Source organism: Bubalus bubalis, chromosome 10 (genome assembly GCF_019923935.1).
Source record: "Bubalus bubalis isolate 160015118507 breed Murrah chromosome 10, NDDB_SH_1, whole genome shotgun sequence".
Lineage (NCBI taxonomy): Eukaryota > Metazoa > Chordata > Mammalia > Artiodactyla > Bovidae > Bubalus > Bubalus bubalis.
The window spans coordinates 89,471,059-89,488,316 of record NC_059166.1 but is presented as its reverse complement, the minus strand read 5'-3'; the positions used below and the strand labels follow the sequence as shown (position 1 = coordinate 89,488,316).

General features: G+C 40.6%; 1 protein-coding gene across 3 annotated transcripts in view; it reads right to left on the bottom strand.

The window, feature by feature from the left end:
• Positions 1 to 4,733: 4,733 nt before the first annotated feature.
• The window catches only part of COL12A1 (collagen type XII alpha 1 chain), a 119,866-nt gene continuing 107,341 nt past the window's right edge, over positions 4,734 to 17,258 (bottom strand). For 2 of the 3 annotated variants that reach the window (XM_006062002.4, XM_006062004.4), the window contains 8 exons: positions 16,771 to 16,824; positions 15,305 to 15,376; positions 11,394 to 11,429; positions 11,218 to 11,284; positions 9,927 to 10,115; positions 8,935 to 9,003; positions 7,980 to 8,150; positions 4,734 to 5,789 (listed from right to left, as the gene is read on the bottom strand). In XM_006062002.4, the coding sequence (XP_006062064.2) occupies positions 5,614 to 5,789; positions 7,980 to 8,150; positions 8,935 to 9,003; positions 9,927 to 10,115; positions 11,218 to 11,284; positions 11,394 to 11,429; positions 15,305 to 15,376; positions 16,771 to 16,824 (834 nt within the window). In that variant the 3' untranslated portion in view covers positions 4,734 to 5,613. Of the gene's footprint in view, positions 5,790 to 6,374; positions 6,939 to 7,979; positions 8,151 to 8,934; positions 9,004 to 9,926; positions 10,116 to 11,217; positions 11,285 to 11,393; positions 11,430 to 15,304; positions 15,377 to 16,770; positions 16,825 to 17,258 lie in introns of those variants that run through there. The other variant, XM_006062003.4, reaches the window with a different exon arrangement.

Here is a 17,258-nt window from a genome sequence, read left to right as displayed (position 1 = left end):
GTCATGGTGATCCAAGCAGTTGGGATAATCTGGAGTTAAGGTTTTAATATATAGGTATGACAGAAGAATAAAGGAGCAAGGGAGTTTGGCTCATCTGGAAAATTGGGCTATTAAATAGCACTTTTCCTTTTGACTCAGAAGTTGACAAATGGTCATAAAGATAAAAATAACCATTAAGTACCACCCATGGTCTAGAGAGAGTCATAAAGCATATTCCATTGGGACTTCCAAGAATTTATAAAACTGGCTCTGCCATCCAAACTGTGACTCCATCACACCCAAGCAGTCTACATTTGCAAAAGAAAGAATCAAGAAGAATTCATGGAAGCAGGGGAACATTGGTGTAGGGCAGAGAGTTGGGGCTTTTACTTTCTATTATAGAAAGAGTGCTTTAAACCTTCACCCAGTGAGCCACATGAAAAAAGCTCTAAGAAAACAGTTCATAGAGACTGAGGTGTGTCTTCAAGAAGAGCATGTTATTCCATCGGTGGTTACTTATTACACAGTGAACTTGCTGACCTAACTTACATGCCTACGTGCTTGAATAGGGGGAAAGGCATGGGAGGCAGCAAGGAAACAAGATGTTGTATTTGTGGGAGGAGACTTCCATTTTTCATTTGGCTTGACAAGGAAGCCTGAGTCTCCTGTGGTCAAATGGGTACCCAGACTTGAGCCATCTTACTAGAATCCCCCCTAATAAGACTTTAGGTTTGGGGAGAGGATCTGAGAAGCAAGTAACTATAAAATATTCCATAGAGACAAAAGGCTGAGATGGGGTTGGGAGTGATCATTCTAGAGATAACTGGTAGTGGACAGAGACCCAGAAGGCTCCTCTGAAGGGCAAACACAGGTCCCCAATAAGAGGAGTAGCATTTGGGCACCATCATGCAGTAAGCATTGACATTCAAGAGAGGATTCTAGTAGCACATAATAAGTGGAGACAATATTAACCTCCTTTTTCTCTAGTTCTCATCCCCTAGCTGAACTCTGAAGAAGCTGAGTGAAAGCACTAACATACTGTCTCTACAGTTCAAGTCCTAAGTTCTGACTTCAAGTTAGAAAGGAAAAGGAATACTAAATTAGATTTCAGATTAATGTTTTCAAGTGGATTAAATTACACTGGACTGGACTGGGGTATTCATGCTTATTCATGCATTATATCAAGTATTCATGCTTGAAATAATCTGAAAGCAATGGGTTTGTATAAGGTATGTGAAGGGACAGGAAAATAATATCCAACAGAACATAACTGAAAAATAAAGGAAAGTAAACTTGGAGTTTAGGCAGTTCATTAATCTGGGTACGTTACCAAGACATGAAATCCAAAGTGTATAAAGAAGAGAGTGAAGATGAGGAGGTGCTGATGGATGGAAGATCATAGAAGCTTCACAGCACTGAGTGTCATGATGAAGCTGAAAAGACCTCCAGTGGGGGTACTTGAGGAGGTGAGCTGGAAACTGAAGAAGAGTGGCCTGTCTAAATCAATGATTTCAAAGTAGTGGCAGTTTGATTCAAGTCCAAGAACTTCAAGAGACCGAGCAGCTGAGATTAAAAGAAAATGATCGTGAAGATGAAAAGGTCAAATAGCTGAGATAATGCTATATTTCCCAAACATGGATGCTTAAGACACCCAAAAGATGGCAGACGCTGGGGTGGATAAAAACAGTGATGGCCCTCTACTAAAGCTCCTACTGATTGGGGTGGAGGAAGCACAAGCTGGAATCAAGACTGCCGGGAGGAATAGCAATAACCTCAGATATGCAGATGACACCACCCTTATGGCAGAAAGTGAAGAAGAACTAAAAGAGCCTCTTGATAAAAGTGAAAGAGGAGACTGAAAAAACTGGCTTAAAGCTCAACATTCAGAAAACTAAGATCATGGCATCTGGTCCCATCACTTCATGGCAAATAGACGGGGAAACAGTGGAAACAGTGAAAACAGTAAGAGACTTTATTTTTTGGGGCTCCAAAATCACTGTAGATGGTGACCGCGGCCATGAAATTAAAAGACACTTACTCCTTGGAAGGAAAGTTATGACCAACCTAGATAGCATATTAAAAAGCAGAGACATCACTTTGTCAACAAAGGTCCATCTAGTCTAGGGTATGGTTTTTCCAGTAGTCATGTATGGATGTGAGAGTTGGACTATAAAGCAAGCTGAGCACCGAAGAATTGATGCTTTTGAACTGTGGTGTTGGTGAAGACTCTTGAGAATCCCTTAGACTGCAAGGAGATCCAACCAGTCCATCCTAAAGGAGATCAGTCCTGGGTGTTCATTGGAAGGTCTGATATTGAAGCTGAAACTCCAATACTTTGGCCACTTGATGGGAAGAACTGACTCATTTGAAAAGACCCTGATGCTGGGAAAGACTGAGGGCAGGAGGAGAAGGGGACAACAGAGGATGAGATGGTTGGATGGCATCACCGACTCAATGGACATGAGTTTGGGTGGGCTCTGGGAGTTGATGTTGAACAGGGAGGCCTGGCATGATGCAGCTCATGGGGTCATGAGCAAAGAGTCGGACACGACTGAGTGACTGAACTGAACTGAACACAAGGAAAATATATGACAGTTATGGGAAGCTGGGTATGAGCCCCAAAGGATAAAGGAACTTTACAGAAGGAAGGACTATTGGCCTGGAAACAGTGCTGAGGAGTGAGGAGGACACGTCTCCACCCACCAACTCTCAGAGGCATATACTCTCTCATAGGTATGTGCAAGGTCAAGCCAGGAGGTGCCAGGGTGGCACCCTGATTTGTGGAGACATCGGTAAACCACTTGAAGAGGGTTGAGCAGAGGACGTGACAAGGTCAGGTTGGCATTCTAGATAAATCACACTGGCCTGTGTACTTTGAGGGCTCCAAGGTAAAGGTGCAAAAACAGCTGCTAAATGGTCATACCAATGGAATACAGATCTCTTGACGCATCAGGCTTGCACCTGTCAACTACAAATTGGCACTTGTCATTTTACCTCTAGGATGACTGAATCACAAATGCTGCTGCAGCTACTGACCTTCAGCGCCCCCTGAGGGAGTTCAGGGCAGAGAGCAGAAATGAGGCAACTCTGTGTTTGGGGCAGGAGGAGGTGCGGGCTGGCAGAACAGGTCCTCAGATAGTCAGATATTTTCAGGAGCCGATATTTGAGCTCAATTATTGTATCTTTTTATATCTAGAAAAGCACTAAAACCCTTCCTGGTGATGACTGTTCCTCATGACTAGAAGAAAGCTTCACAAGACTAGCGGAATCCTTGTGGGAAAATATGTACTTGATTGCATAGACTTCCCCTTCACCAAAATCACATATAACCGAGTTCTTCCCTCCTGCCTCTCTGGAGCCGGTTCTCAGAGCTGAGGTGCTCTCAGGTAGGGCTCATTTTGCCCCAGATAAATCTTAACTCACCTTCCCTGATAGTTCAGTTGGTAAACAATCTGCCTGCAATGCAGGAGACCCCGGTTCGAATCCTGGGTTGGGAAGATCCCCTGAAGGAGGGATAGGCTACCCACTCCAGTATTCTTGGGCTTCCCTTGTGGCTCAGCAGGTCGACCTGCCATGTGGGATTCATGCCTGCCATCCATCTACCCACTCCAGTATTCTGGCCTGGAGAATTCCACAGACTGAGTGAATTTTACTTTCGCTTTTCACAATTCTCATGTTGTAGATTTTTTAAGTCGACAAAGGCTACAGGAAAAAAGACTATTTAAGAGACTGAGATTACACTCCTGATAAGAGATCCCAAGGGTCTAAAATTGAGTAGTAACAATGGGGTGATTAAGATATGTATGTAGGATCTCAGTCAGTTAGACTTGATGAATTGGATGTGAAAAGTGAAAGGAGAAAAAAGTTTACAATCACTCAAAATTCTAGCCTCAGAAACTGGCGATTGATGGGAACAATGGAGGAAAATCAGATTTATGAGGAGGTATCTTAGGATTTTAGGGCTTCCCTGGTGGTTCAGTCAGTAATGAATCCACCTGCAATGCAGGAGACTGCCTGCAACATAGGAGATCAGGGTTTGATCTGATACTGATGAAGTGAGTCTGCCTCTTCCCACTTAAAGTGAAGACTTGGACTGGGATGGTCTCAGGGGTCTCCTTCAACTTTAAAATGTACGTATCGGAAATTACAGGTGAATACTATGAATTTGGCGACCTATTTAAAACCTCCTAATCAAACAATACAATCATTTATCTAGTCTTTTTGATCTTAGTCTCCAGGAAGTATTTAAACCTTTTGTTTTACTCTGTGGAAAATTTTCTTTCAATACTTCTCTTCAATTGATGTTGGTTCTTTCAAATGAACATTGTTTTCTTTGGTATTTAAAATGATGTTATTGTATTCATAAAATATACAAAAGAAGGTATCACTAAGGAATTACTCTTTTTGTAGTTAAACATGCTACTGGGTAAAGTATGGTATAGGAGAGTGAGTAAGTGCATGTGAAATCATGTGACTTGTTAAAAGGCTGTTTGGTTGTTTGGGGTCTCCTAGGATACTTAGTTGTTTTTCCACCAACCCACACATCCTCTACATTCCTAATAAAGCCTTTGGAATCTACTGGGCCTTTAAAGGCTCTCTGACTACTTTCTATGACTTCACCATATCATTAAAAATCTAACTTTACCATAATTTAATAGTAACAAGCTTTGTAACTGTATCCAAGGATATGAACTTGTTTGTTGTAACAATGGCCTGAATAGTCCCAAAGGACATTAAAGAAAAAACATACCATGTCAAATTTTCAGTAGTTTTATTGAAAAATGCCTCTTTTGTTCAGAAATAAATAATATAAGGCAGTGAAATTCACAATCTGCAGTTAAAATATAAAAGCAGCAATTCTATGTTCATAGTCTTGCAAACATTTTCCAACTGCTTTTGATAACTAAGAAACATTATGTTCTGGAAAAAAAAAAGTTCATACTAAATATACAACACAAACATGCAATTCCATCTCTGCAGAATAATCTGCAATTTGGCATAAATGTTAGCGTGTCTAAAACAAGGAGGTTTAAGGCAATATGGAACTGTATCCAGTTGATACAATAACTTCAGCTACATGGCTTAAGGTTTGTGGTTTTTAAAAAGAGATGTATAAGAGCATTCTATGCCCTAATGTACGACAGAGAATAGAAGAGGAAGATAAACAGTTGCAATGGAGTGGCTTTTCCCTCTTTTTTGGTTTTACGAGGGAAACTGCTTGGATGGGGATGTAACTGAATTGCAAGTAAGTATTGGAAAAGATAAACTGCCTTCTCGAAATACACCGTCACTCTGGGTTCCAGGACTTAACTGCTTAAGAGTTTCACTGAGGCTGCCTGCTGAGCTACCTAATTAAGGCACAAGGCACGTTCTCTCCCCGCAGCTTTTGTGAACAAAGGATCTTGCAAGCAACTTCAAGGGCAAAGGTAAAAGACTTCTACAGACTGCGCGGGCAGCGAGCTAGGCTTCCTGCAGGAACAAGGTTCGCTAACAGTCAAAAAGGGTACTCTCCGATGAAGCAACGCCGGAAGAAACGTGGCAGGTAACACGTCCACTGCTCCGTCTGACCTGTAAATGGGAATCCGAACACCTCCCCGCAGCCCGGCCGCGCTGCGCAAGAGCGCGGGGTCAGGGTCACTGCCGGGGGCGGTGGGGCAGGGCGCGCCGCCAGCGCGCGTGGGGAGGATGCTCGCCTGCGGGCTCGTCCGCGCCGTAGTCCTCGTACTCGTCCGCTGTCCGCTCGGGCTCCACCGGCACGATGAAGGGCTCGCGCTCGGGCAAGTAGGCCCCGCCCTCGGGCACGTAGGGCTCTGTCCGATTCAACATTACAGTTACGGCATGATTTGGAAGGAATACACACACACCAAAAGCTAAACCATCACCCGAGGGGACTGCACTTCAGTCTTAATCTCATGACTATAAAAGCAGAGAAATTACAACGTTCTGATTCCATTTGCAGAGAGAATTTGGTGATCTGAAATGGCACTTGTTTGTAACCTTCAGAGGTCCAGCAGTAAATACAATCATTGCACAAACACCTGGGTAGGGTCAGCGACTGGGCCAAAGAAAACTGTCAACCAACCTAGGTAGGATTTTTTTTGCAAATCCCCAAGTAACTTCATAACTTCGAATTCCTCAGTTCAGAGAACCACTGGGAAAGATGAGGATGTGATGGGGAAGTTATATTAGCTCCTTAAAACTGAACTCTGGAGGTGAAAATCAATTATCACCAAGTAATATACAGTACATGACGTTTTCTGTGGCTGTCTGGCCCACAGCCTGAGTTACAACTGGTGGGTGAGGACCACCCTTGACGACAGCAAAACAGGAAGAAAAAAAGGGATTCTAAAATTTTGGTTTGAAAAGGGCGATTACAAAAACCCAAATGAGAGTACATGTACATAAGGTAATCAGACATCGCTAACAAGCAAGAGATGAGGAGATTCTAATTCGATGTTATTCTGGCAGAGAGCAAGCGGCAGGCAGAAGCTGATTGTAGAATTGTTAAGTGATTTTAGTGGACAGTATCACATACAAATCATTTACAAGCCATAATTAGTTTATTATTTACATAAGGTACTTCTCTTTAACCAGGTTAATTGTTTTTCCCGAAATGGCATCATCTCCGCGGTTAGTAGTTTTATTATGCGCCTCTTTCACAACCGAGGCGCCTCATGAGCTGTGTTTGAACTTTTTTTTTAAATAATATTTTTCTACATTATTACTGAAATGCATCAGGCTTATAAACTAACACCACTGCTTTTGTCTCATTCAAGTTAGTCTAAAGAGTCTCCACCCTCCTTTATGATGTCCACCCGGTTCGTTAACCAGATCTGTGGTGAGATTTCCATACAGACTCATTTTCTAATAAGCACGTGCGCAAACATCTCAGAAACAGGATTTTCATGTATTCAAACTGTAAGCAGCACTGGCGACTTAGAAAATTTGTTAGCCGGAACCTGAAACAGGTCAAAGATGATAGTTTTTAAAAGTTGAATTACTATGCAAAAAAAAAATATCTATACACATTCATTTAAGTATGTAATGGTTAAATTATATATGTATATATCCATATATTTCAAGTTACTCATACATACCAGAAGGCAGAGGTAATTAAAATTTCTTTGATAATGAAGTTGCAATTTTGTGAATGGTTTGCATAAGAAATTTAAGATTCATGATTATTTTTGGTCATATGTAAGTATGCACATAAATATATAGATATATAGATATTTAGATATTCAACTACTCATGCACTATTTGCTAGTAGCCAACCATATCAAACAGCATATCATTTTTAAAACTTGCAAGATGCTTGAGGGTGCACGGATGAAAAAGGTCACTGCTGACCACTGCCCACAGCATTAATTTTTTAATTTCTAAATCAGCATACTGCCTCTGTCCCCATATTCCCCAAATTCAGGCTTAAGAGACTTCTGCCTCCTGTAATTGTCAAATTGTCAAATATTAGAATTTCATGACCAACTCTTGAAAAATTAGGTTCCAGAGTTTATAAAATACTAATTCCATGGACAAAGTGAAATAGTGAAATATTTTCAGTTGCCTCCACTATGTTATCAAATAGTCTGCCTACACATTAGATTCCCAAAACAAATTTTATATATATTCTTAGCATTCTACAGTTGTATTCAACAAATCGCTGTTCCCAACCTTTAGGCAAAAAAAAAAAAAAAAATTCAATAACATTCTTTGAACTATCAGGAGAAACAGAGAAGTTTATATTGTGATTTGATAAATACAGAAGTATAGAAAGAAGGAGAAAATAATTATTCAACTCCTATCAGTGAAATAATGTCATTAAAATTAACATTGATTCTTTTGAGAGAGACTATTACTACATAATCAAAACACACAACTGAAAGAGTTGCTATCTTCAAGAAATCTTCAAATCAACTTTCCTTCAATCCTAGGGAACTTTATTTCTGTACAGGTTTTTTTAATTCAGTTGAATTTGGGTCCCTATAATGGCAACAACATACCTGGATAGCCTTGCCCATTGTATGGGATGCTGGCACACTGGGATGAGTCACAGTATCCAGGAGGACCTGGGGGGCCTCGGATACCTGAGTTTCCAGGACGACCAGGGGGACCTGGAGGGCCTCTGGAACCTGTGGACCCTGGTGGACCCGTTCTCGATTCTCCTTGTGGACCTATTGTGGGTTTAAGACAAATATTGCCCCTCTTGTTAAATGCATCTCCTAAGGCGGTCAGCAATACTTTGGCACCTCCACTACTTCAAGACCAGCTGATTCTCTAGCATATGGTAAGAAAATATTTCCTTAGAAATCACCAGTATGAAGCAATGTTATTTCTGAATCTACTGATACTTACTCCTGGTTAACACAAATGTAAAGATTTAACCTCCAGGGCTGACCATGGTTGCAAGGGTCTCATGGACTTTATAGTGAAGAAAACAATTGATTCTCAATCTAGTAAACAAAATGCATAGAACAACTATTCTTTCCTTCCAAAACATCAATAAAAAGCCTGTGAATGAAATCTTGGGATGTGTCAGGATTTCCAACGAGGATATATTTCCTCAGTCCATTAGCAATAGTCTGTTAGTCTATTAGCATCTTGAAGAACAGCGGAAGGAACAGGAAATGACACCATCCTTAACAGCTGTGAGGCCAAACAAAACAAGTAGGAAAAAAACAAAATAGGAATCCCATAAAAAGAAAACAGCATCCTTCTGTCACTAAAACTCAGACCCTCATGTATTAAAGTTAGAGTAAATCTTAAATAGAATGTGCTGAAACTTTTTTTTTAACAAAACATAAAAATGAGCAGGATCAAGAGGAACTTCTTGATCAAATATATACCACGATGATCGGCCTGCCCGAAGCTCACAGGATGAGTTTGTGCCTCTGAGGAGGGTTGTGTGCTCTCTCGGTCCTTACATGTTCTCTTGTTTGATGTACCAGCAAAACCTACCTGGGGGACCAGGCAGCCCTCGAGGTCCTGGAGATCCAATACCCCTTTCACCTTTCTCTCCTGGCAAACCTAAGCAAGGACAAAATGGTAAAACACAGAGGGAAAATTATCTGGGGAAAAATGTAGTTTTCATCGGAACCAATAATATCTGATTCAAGTAATTCATTTCCCTTAGTAAAAGCAGAACCCAATTTTTCACAGAAGTCCACTTTTTAAGCCAAAATTCTTTCTAGACATTTGTGTAATTCCAGATTCATGGCCAAGAAACAAAACTGGCTACAAGTCAGGGGAAAAATTATTTGAAGAAAACAAATATGTCGAATACATTATTTTAGAAACAGTAATTAAGAACAGAAATCTTGAATAAAGAATTAGAACCCACTGAAGACATCTCAAAGGTACCTTAGCTTCAGTAACCCTATGAAGATGGCATCTAAACCATCAGAATTATAGAAACATCTAGGTTTTCCCCAAATTGTTAACCGCTACGTTCACAAAGTCAGTCCCCAGCATGCTGAAACATCTGGAATCAGATAATCTTGTTTTTCTTCTTCTCCTTCAATTATACTTATCTACCATGAAATTAAAGCCAAATAAACACATAAGACCAGTTCCAGACCCTGAGTAAAGGAACCAGAAGAATTTGGATCTAAAATCGTAAGGCTGCTTACATTCAGTTGCTGCCCAGCTCTTGCCAGTCAAAACAATTAATAAGGTTTTAGCGCCTGATTCCCTTTGCCAAGAAACAATTTTGCTCGCTAACAACACTCAGAAAACGGCATTGTCTTGACCGAGATCTCCTGACAAAATCTTCCTGTGTTCTAAGATAAGGATCTCTATAGCCTGAAGCTGCCTAGAAAGAAAAACAGGTTCAGGGATGCGTGACTCTTCTGGGGCTGTCCAAACAAGACCAGCGTCGATTGCCAAGCTCAGCCTTCCATGTGCTTTTCAACCCAGCTTCTACACTTCCAGATTCCTTCCTTGTTGCCTACCTCGTTCCCCCTGGGGCCCCTGCATCCCTGGTGTGCCTGGGAAGCCGGGCCGCCCCCCAGGTCCTGGTTCTCCTCTGGCTCCTGCGCTGCCGGGGGGGCCTGGGGGGCCTGGAGGGCCTGGCTGGTTGCGACTAGAGTGGTAATCATTTGGAATCTGGTTCAGCATCTGATTGAATCTGTTCATCTGACCTAAAAATTAAAATAAGACTTATTAGTCAGAAACCCAGAAAGGAGGGGATGAGGACATGAAACAGATTTCTCTTAGTATTTAGTGACATTCATCTCTGTCCCTGTCCCCTCCGGCAAACATTTTAATTAGAATCCCAACCCTAAAATAAAACACTCCAGTCATCCCAGACAAAATGATCCCTGATAAGAACACCAAAAACTGTCTAGTAAGCCATCAGCATTACTCTAAACATAAAAGACTTGTGAAAGTTTAACATGGGTCTGATATGAAGCCCCAAGGTTTTGCCCGATGATGTCACTCAAAAGAGAACCTTTTTTAAAATTAATAAATGACAGAATTTGTGTGTGTGTGCCTACAGCAGTGATAATCAGGCTTTAGTGGAAACTGGAATCACCTGTGAGATACTTCAAACACTACAAATTTCTGGGTCTCATCTCCAAAGAGTGATTCACCAGATTTAGGGTGACCAAGGAACTCATTTCTCACACGCAGCATCGGTAACTCTAAAGCAGGTGCTCCTCGGATCCGCCCTGGGAGACAGCTGGCCTAAAACTTCTGAAAAGGGGGGTCTTGAGTTGGAGGTCACACTCAGTTTGCAGGCACTGGGCCTTATGACTTAATAAATTTCATCAAATAAGGAGAAAGAGTCCGTGAATCAAAAGGAGGCAATAAAAAGTTCCCCATCAACATGGACTTTTCAGGATCAAATTAATCTCCATGGTCCACGGTCCTCCTTCCTTAAGAGTTAGTAAAACTCAAACGTCATAACTTAAAAGATGCAATGATTGCTGCTTCAATGGAAACCCAGTAAAATATAGTAATACTGAAACTGAAAGGTCCTTTTAAAATGTGATTTTGTATCAGACTGCATATAAGGATAACTGGCTATTATTTTACCTTGGGTTACTGTTTTATCTTGATGACGATCATTAAAATATCATCAGCTTTATCTAACAGGATACAAAACTGACAATGTGTAAAAAGAGGTTGTGAAAATGAAATAGAAACATTTATCTTAGAAAGTATGTATCTTAGAAAATACTCTGCATTTTCCTGCAACTAACTGAAACACTCATATATTCAAAGGAAAAGAAATTTTACCACTTATCAATTGTTCACAGACTTGTCTTGCAACTGCTCGCATCATGTTCTGGGAAGCCATGTCTCCCTAGTGAATTAAATCAGTAAGTACGATCAGCATATTATTTTCATAGTTCCAGAGTTCAATGTTTAACACACAAAATAAACTTGTAAGTCAAATTTTAAGAAATACATACTCTATCGCCTTTCTCTCCTTTCAGTCCTGATGGACCCTGAAATATAGGAATTTCAGATGTTACAAACTGACACACACGGTCTAAAATGACTTATGAATGGACATGATGAAAGACAGCAAGGTCTATTTTCCAACAAAGTAGCAAAATCACACATCATGTTCACATTGAAGTTACTCACTTTTTGCTTGTCTGTAAAAAAGAATCTAATCTGTCTCCCTGTCTCTCTCTCTCCCTCTCTCAGAAGCACGTATCCTCCAAAATAGTGCTGAGATGTGAATTTTATGATCATGTTCAGAAGTTATGTATTGTGTCTGCATTTTATGATGCCCAGTCACAATAGACATCTGGAACTGAAATACATGTCACATTGCCCTTGCTACCATTCTACCCTTTTTTCATGTCACGATGGCTGGGGAGCTCAACTGGCTATTGTAGGTTAATCTTGGTTCAGTTCTAGTAAGAACCCAGAAGACCTTGTAATAGTAAGACCTTCCATCAATCCCCTAACTAAACATGCATCTCTAACTAAACAACTTCTTCTAGTGATTTTGTGCATTGAATATGAAAGGGCTACATGCCTCACTTATTAAAGAACTTAATCCAAATGGTGGTCCCACATCCAAACAGAACTACAGAATTTGTTGTTGTTGTTCAGTTGCTAAGTCGCGTCCAAGTCTCTGCGACCCCGTGGACTGCAGAACACCAGGCTTCCCTGTCCTTCAGTATCTCCCGGAGGTTGCTCAAATTCACGTCTGTTGAGTCAGTGATGCCATCCAACCATCTCATCCTCTGCCGCCCCCTTTCCTGTTCTGTCAGGCCTCTCACTGGCCACGAGAACATCTTGGAAAAAGTCTTCCTTCTACTGCAAGAAGTTTTTGTCTTTCTGTATATCTCCAGGCTACCCCCTGAAAGGAATACCCACACCACTGACAAATCTAATGTTCAGATAACATCCCAAACTGCATCTTACCGTCTCCAAGACTTTTGCCTCAACTCCTCAATTTCCATCCAACTCGTCTTCCTTTCTCCCATTTTTGCCCCTTTCGAGTCTGTTCTCCACAGAGAAGCCAGAGTGTTACTTTTAAGAGGAAAATCGGCCCATGTCACTCTTGGCTCCAAAGGCTTCTTATCACACTTAGAATAAGTGTGGGCTGGATAGACCACGTGATGGCCTCTGCCCGGGTACCTGACGTCGCCTCTCCTCACTTCCTTCACTTCAGGTGCTCGGATCTCTCCGCTCTTCCACCCACATGCCACACTGACCTCCCTCAGCCTTTGTTCATCTTTCCCCACACCTGAAATAATGGTCCCACAGATGCTCCCAGCCTCGATGCACCTGCTTGGACAGGCTCCCTGACCACTGCATCTGAAATAGCTTGTCCATACCACCATAATGAGCCCTTAACCCCTTACTCTGTGTCTCTTTTTTTCATATCACTCATCATCACCAGAAACTATATTATGTATTTACATTTTTGGTCTATATCCCCCACCAGGATCTCCATGAGGGCAAGGACTTTGCCCTGTTTATGGTTTTATCCAGACCCTAGAATCCCAGCTAGCACAGTTAGGCACCAAACCAAAGGGTGTTGAGTAAATGAATAAAAATATTCCATCAGCAGTTCTTGGAAACATCCACTATACAACATCAGGTATTATACGTTAACACGAAGACAACTCTGCATATGAGTGCTAATGACAAGCTAACAGTGACTCAGCTAAGTTCCCTGCTAAGACCTTTATACATGCCAACTGCTAGTTTTGGTTTTAGAAACTAAATGTAAATAGAAGAGAGAAGAAAAGGAGGGGCAATTTACCACCTTAAAAGGATGGTTAAAGGAGGAAAACAGGGTAGATAACATCCAGATAAATGTCACCAAATCGTAGTTATAAGAAAAACTGGAGCTTGACTCTCCCTTTACCAAAAGTACTGGACTCTCATGGAAAAATATTTAGCTTGGAGCCTTTTGTAAATTTCAGGGAATCTTTTTTGCATTAACTGCTACTTTGTTCCCATTTGTTGTTGTTGTTGTTGTTTTTAATTTACTGCTGAGATTGGTCTAGTATATATGATTTAGAACTCATCTTTATTGCCAGTATCTTGAGATGTCATTTCAAGTAAAGGAAGTAGAAATTTCTTTCAGGTTTCTAGCTGCAGCCATTGATTACATCAGTGATATTCTTACGTTAGACTCTATTTTTGGTCATCGTAAAAAGAAATAGAATTCTGAATGGGTTGAAAAGTTCCGTGAATTCTGAATGGGTTGAAAAGTTCCATGCACTTTTAACCGCTCTTGTGAAGTTTCTGCCATGATTCATTAATGAAAAGAGAGTAATAAAGTCGTGCTAGAGTATACACAGAGTATGAGGCATACTCTTTCATCATTATGCTGCTTGCTTAATTTTACGTAAACGTAGAAGGCGCACCATGTCACATAAAGATTCTACCCTAAGTTCAGTTCAGTCGCTCAGTCGTGTCCAACTCTTTGTGACCCCATGAATTGCAGCATGCCAGGCCTCCCTGTCCATCAGCAACTCCCGGAGTTTAAACTTTTTTAACTTGGGTTTATACTTGGGTTTATACTTTTTTTTTTTTAACTTGGACAATACTTAAGAAGAGAGAAGTTCCATTCAGACAACAGCTCTGATAGGTGTGTCATTACTAATATCGAACTTCATGATCTTTGAAATAAATTTTTATATTTCAGAATTCTACTCAAAAAACTGCTTAAAATAAATTTATTCTTCATAGACATAAATAGGGAAGAGCTTGTAAGGAAGAATATGGAGCCCAACAGTCATTACAAATATGTGCTCAGTCGCTCAGTCATGCCTGACTCTTTGCGACCCCATGGACTGTAGCCCACCAGGCTCCTCTGTCCATAGAATTTTCCAGCCAAGAAAACTGGAAGGGATTGCTATTTCCTACTCTATGGGATCTCCCCGACCCAGGGATCAAACTCCTGTCTCTTGCATTGGCAGGCAGAGTCTTTACTACTAGTACCACCTGGGAAGCATTCAGTTTTGGAGTTACAAATTTGCAAATAGAAGATATGCATTATACCAGCTCCACTGTTGGAGAAGGCAATGGCACCCCACTCCAGTACTCTTGCCTGGAAATCCCATGGACGGAGGAGCCTGGTGGGCTGCAGTCCATGGGGTCGCTAAGAGTCGGACACGACTGAGCAACTTCACTTTCACTTTTCACTTTCATGCATTGGAGAGGGAAATGGCAACCCACTCCAGTGTTCTTGCCTGGAAAATCCCAGGGACGGGGGATCCTGGTGGGCTGCCGTCTATGGGGTCGCACAGAGTTGGACACTACTAAAGCGACTTAGCAGCAGCAGCAGCTCAACTATTATTTTAATCAAAACATCTGATAAAAAGAAAGTTAAACTAGATATGAGTTGGAGCAGGGCAGTGTAAAAAAGTAAGACAATGGATTAGATAAATTCTTTTAATCCTGGGGCCAGTGCTCTAGCATCCTCCACAGAAGAGGAAAGAGCGAGTGGCATGGCCACAGGACGCTCGCAAAGGGTTAACTTGCAGAGCATCCATAGGGGCACCATGCACCATCATGTTTTTCTGTCTTAAGCTGCATACCACTCCTAAATAAAAAGAATGATTCTGCTGACCCAGCTCTGAGTGTTTATACAGTGCAGAAATATGTGTCTTGGCTCATAATCCCATTCTCCTTTTAAAGAAACCCTATGACCACAATTTTCATCCCAGAATGTTATAACTTGGAGAGAAAAATTTTAGAACTAGTACCGAGTTAAATCCATGGGTTTAGCATAGTTTCAACAAATGCTTCAAACGTATTACAGCAGAGATAACATAAATAAGCCACAGTCTTGCAGTCTCTTCATCACTCACAGTGGAATGACTAGGCATGCAAGCCATCCACTTACTGGTCTGCCGTGATCTCCGGGCTTTCCTGGTTTCCCACTTGGTCCTGTGACTCCTGGAGAGCCTGGACTTCCCTGCAAGACACAGGCAGAGAAAACAAAAGGTTACCATGAAAGAGGAGTCCCATGTAAAGTAAACTAACAAAGCACGGAGGGTTTTGAAAGCTTTCAGCACATTAAGGAAGAATAAAATTAAATTTAAGATAACATGGAGGAAAAAAATATTGAAAATTCCTATTCAATCTTTATGGAGTGTATAGTTGAAAAATACACTTGAGATCATTTGAAAAATATATACATGTACTGTTTTCAATCAGTTTCACCATTCACAGACTGGGATTCTAGTAAATTGGCTACTAAGTGAATTTACAGAAAGCAATTTCTTTTCATTTATTTCTGTTATCAAAATAGAAAACACATCAAAAGACAGGAGGGAAAACTTTGTTTGGGGAAGAAATTGAGAAGGTATCTGAGCACCATGTCGTGGAGTTCCCCTTATCTCCAGGAAGTCGTAGCTCAGCCTAGAAACTCACTTTTTCTTTGGTGCATTCAAATAAAGCGTAATTCTCTTCTATCATATCAGCACCCTCAAACCCATCAAAACCATAAGAATTTCTCCCTTTTAGCACAACTTTAAGAAACTTTAACCATAGTTTAGTCTGTGGGGTGGCAAAGAGTCAGACATGACTGAGCGACTTTCACACAGCCATATTTTAGTAAAAATGTTTATAATATTGCTAGACAATACATTATCTTCTAAAGCTAAAACTTCCTTAAAATGGAATCATCAGATTTCTATAAAACAATCTTCTATTCATCAATCATATACATTTTAATCTCTGTAGCAAATACTTTAAATGAAATTTTACTATACATTTTCAACTCTATTTGAGAACATATATATTAAACATGAATCATTCATATCTAGCGAGAAGCCATGAAGAGCATCCATTACCTCCAACAACGTAATTGCAATTTCACCTGGAGGCAAGTATACAGATACTTCTTTCAGAGTCATTGGCTTCAGTATTTCTCCCAAAGATCTTAATTAGAAAACCTACTCAGTAAGAATTACATCCTCTGAATGACTTAAAACTGTTCAGTAATTAATATCCTTAAAATTCAAATATCATAAGCTACAGACTCATAATTCTAGAACAGGAAATGACCAGCAACATCATAAAACCCACCACTTAATGTACACATGGAAGGAACTAGAGCACTAACCAGTTAGGGATATTTTTCTGTTTTTCAAATATAACTTCATTAAACAGAAAGACTCTATTTTAACACATCTGTTTTCTCTAGCCGATTTTGTTTTAGGAGAATAAAAACAAGCAGGTCCCTCAACCATGTGGTCCACAGCACAAATGGAACATGCCTCAAAGGTCAGGTTACTGAGTTTTTTCCTAGCGAGTTGGGGTAGGGGGTCAGGACAGGGAGACGAGTGTCACGCATTCCATTCTTACCGGTGGTCCAGGGGGACCCCTGGGTCCCATTGCTCCATCTTTTCCAGTAAAGCCCTATTGTAAAAATGAAATTATGTGTGGATTAGTGAAATAATGACCAAGCAAAATGGAAAGAAACTAAACAGGATGATAAAAGTGACAGGTGAGGGATTTAACCCAACTGCAGGTAACTTTTCAATATAAAGACAAATATGCCAAAAAAAAAAAAAAATGCTTTCCATTTAAGTTATACCTTTTACTGAATAGTTCAGTTCTAAACTCAGTCATTTATAGGGTTACAAATAAAATCGTTTTAAGAATTAAACTAGTCTTCTCCAAAGAAGGCAGTTTCCTATTATGAAGATACTAACTTTTGCTTTTGTAAGAGTATAAAGAAATCTACAGGAAGACTAGCCCTTTCTACTGAAAAGTTAACGTCCACGAACTGGCCTGGGAAGGATCAAAATAGGATGAAGGGAATGTTGCTGAGGAAACCAGGTGACGTCATA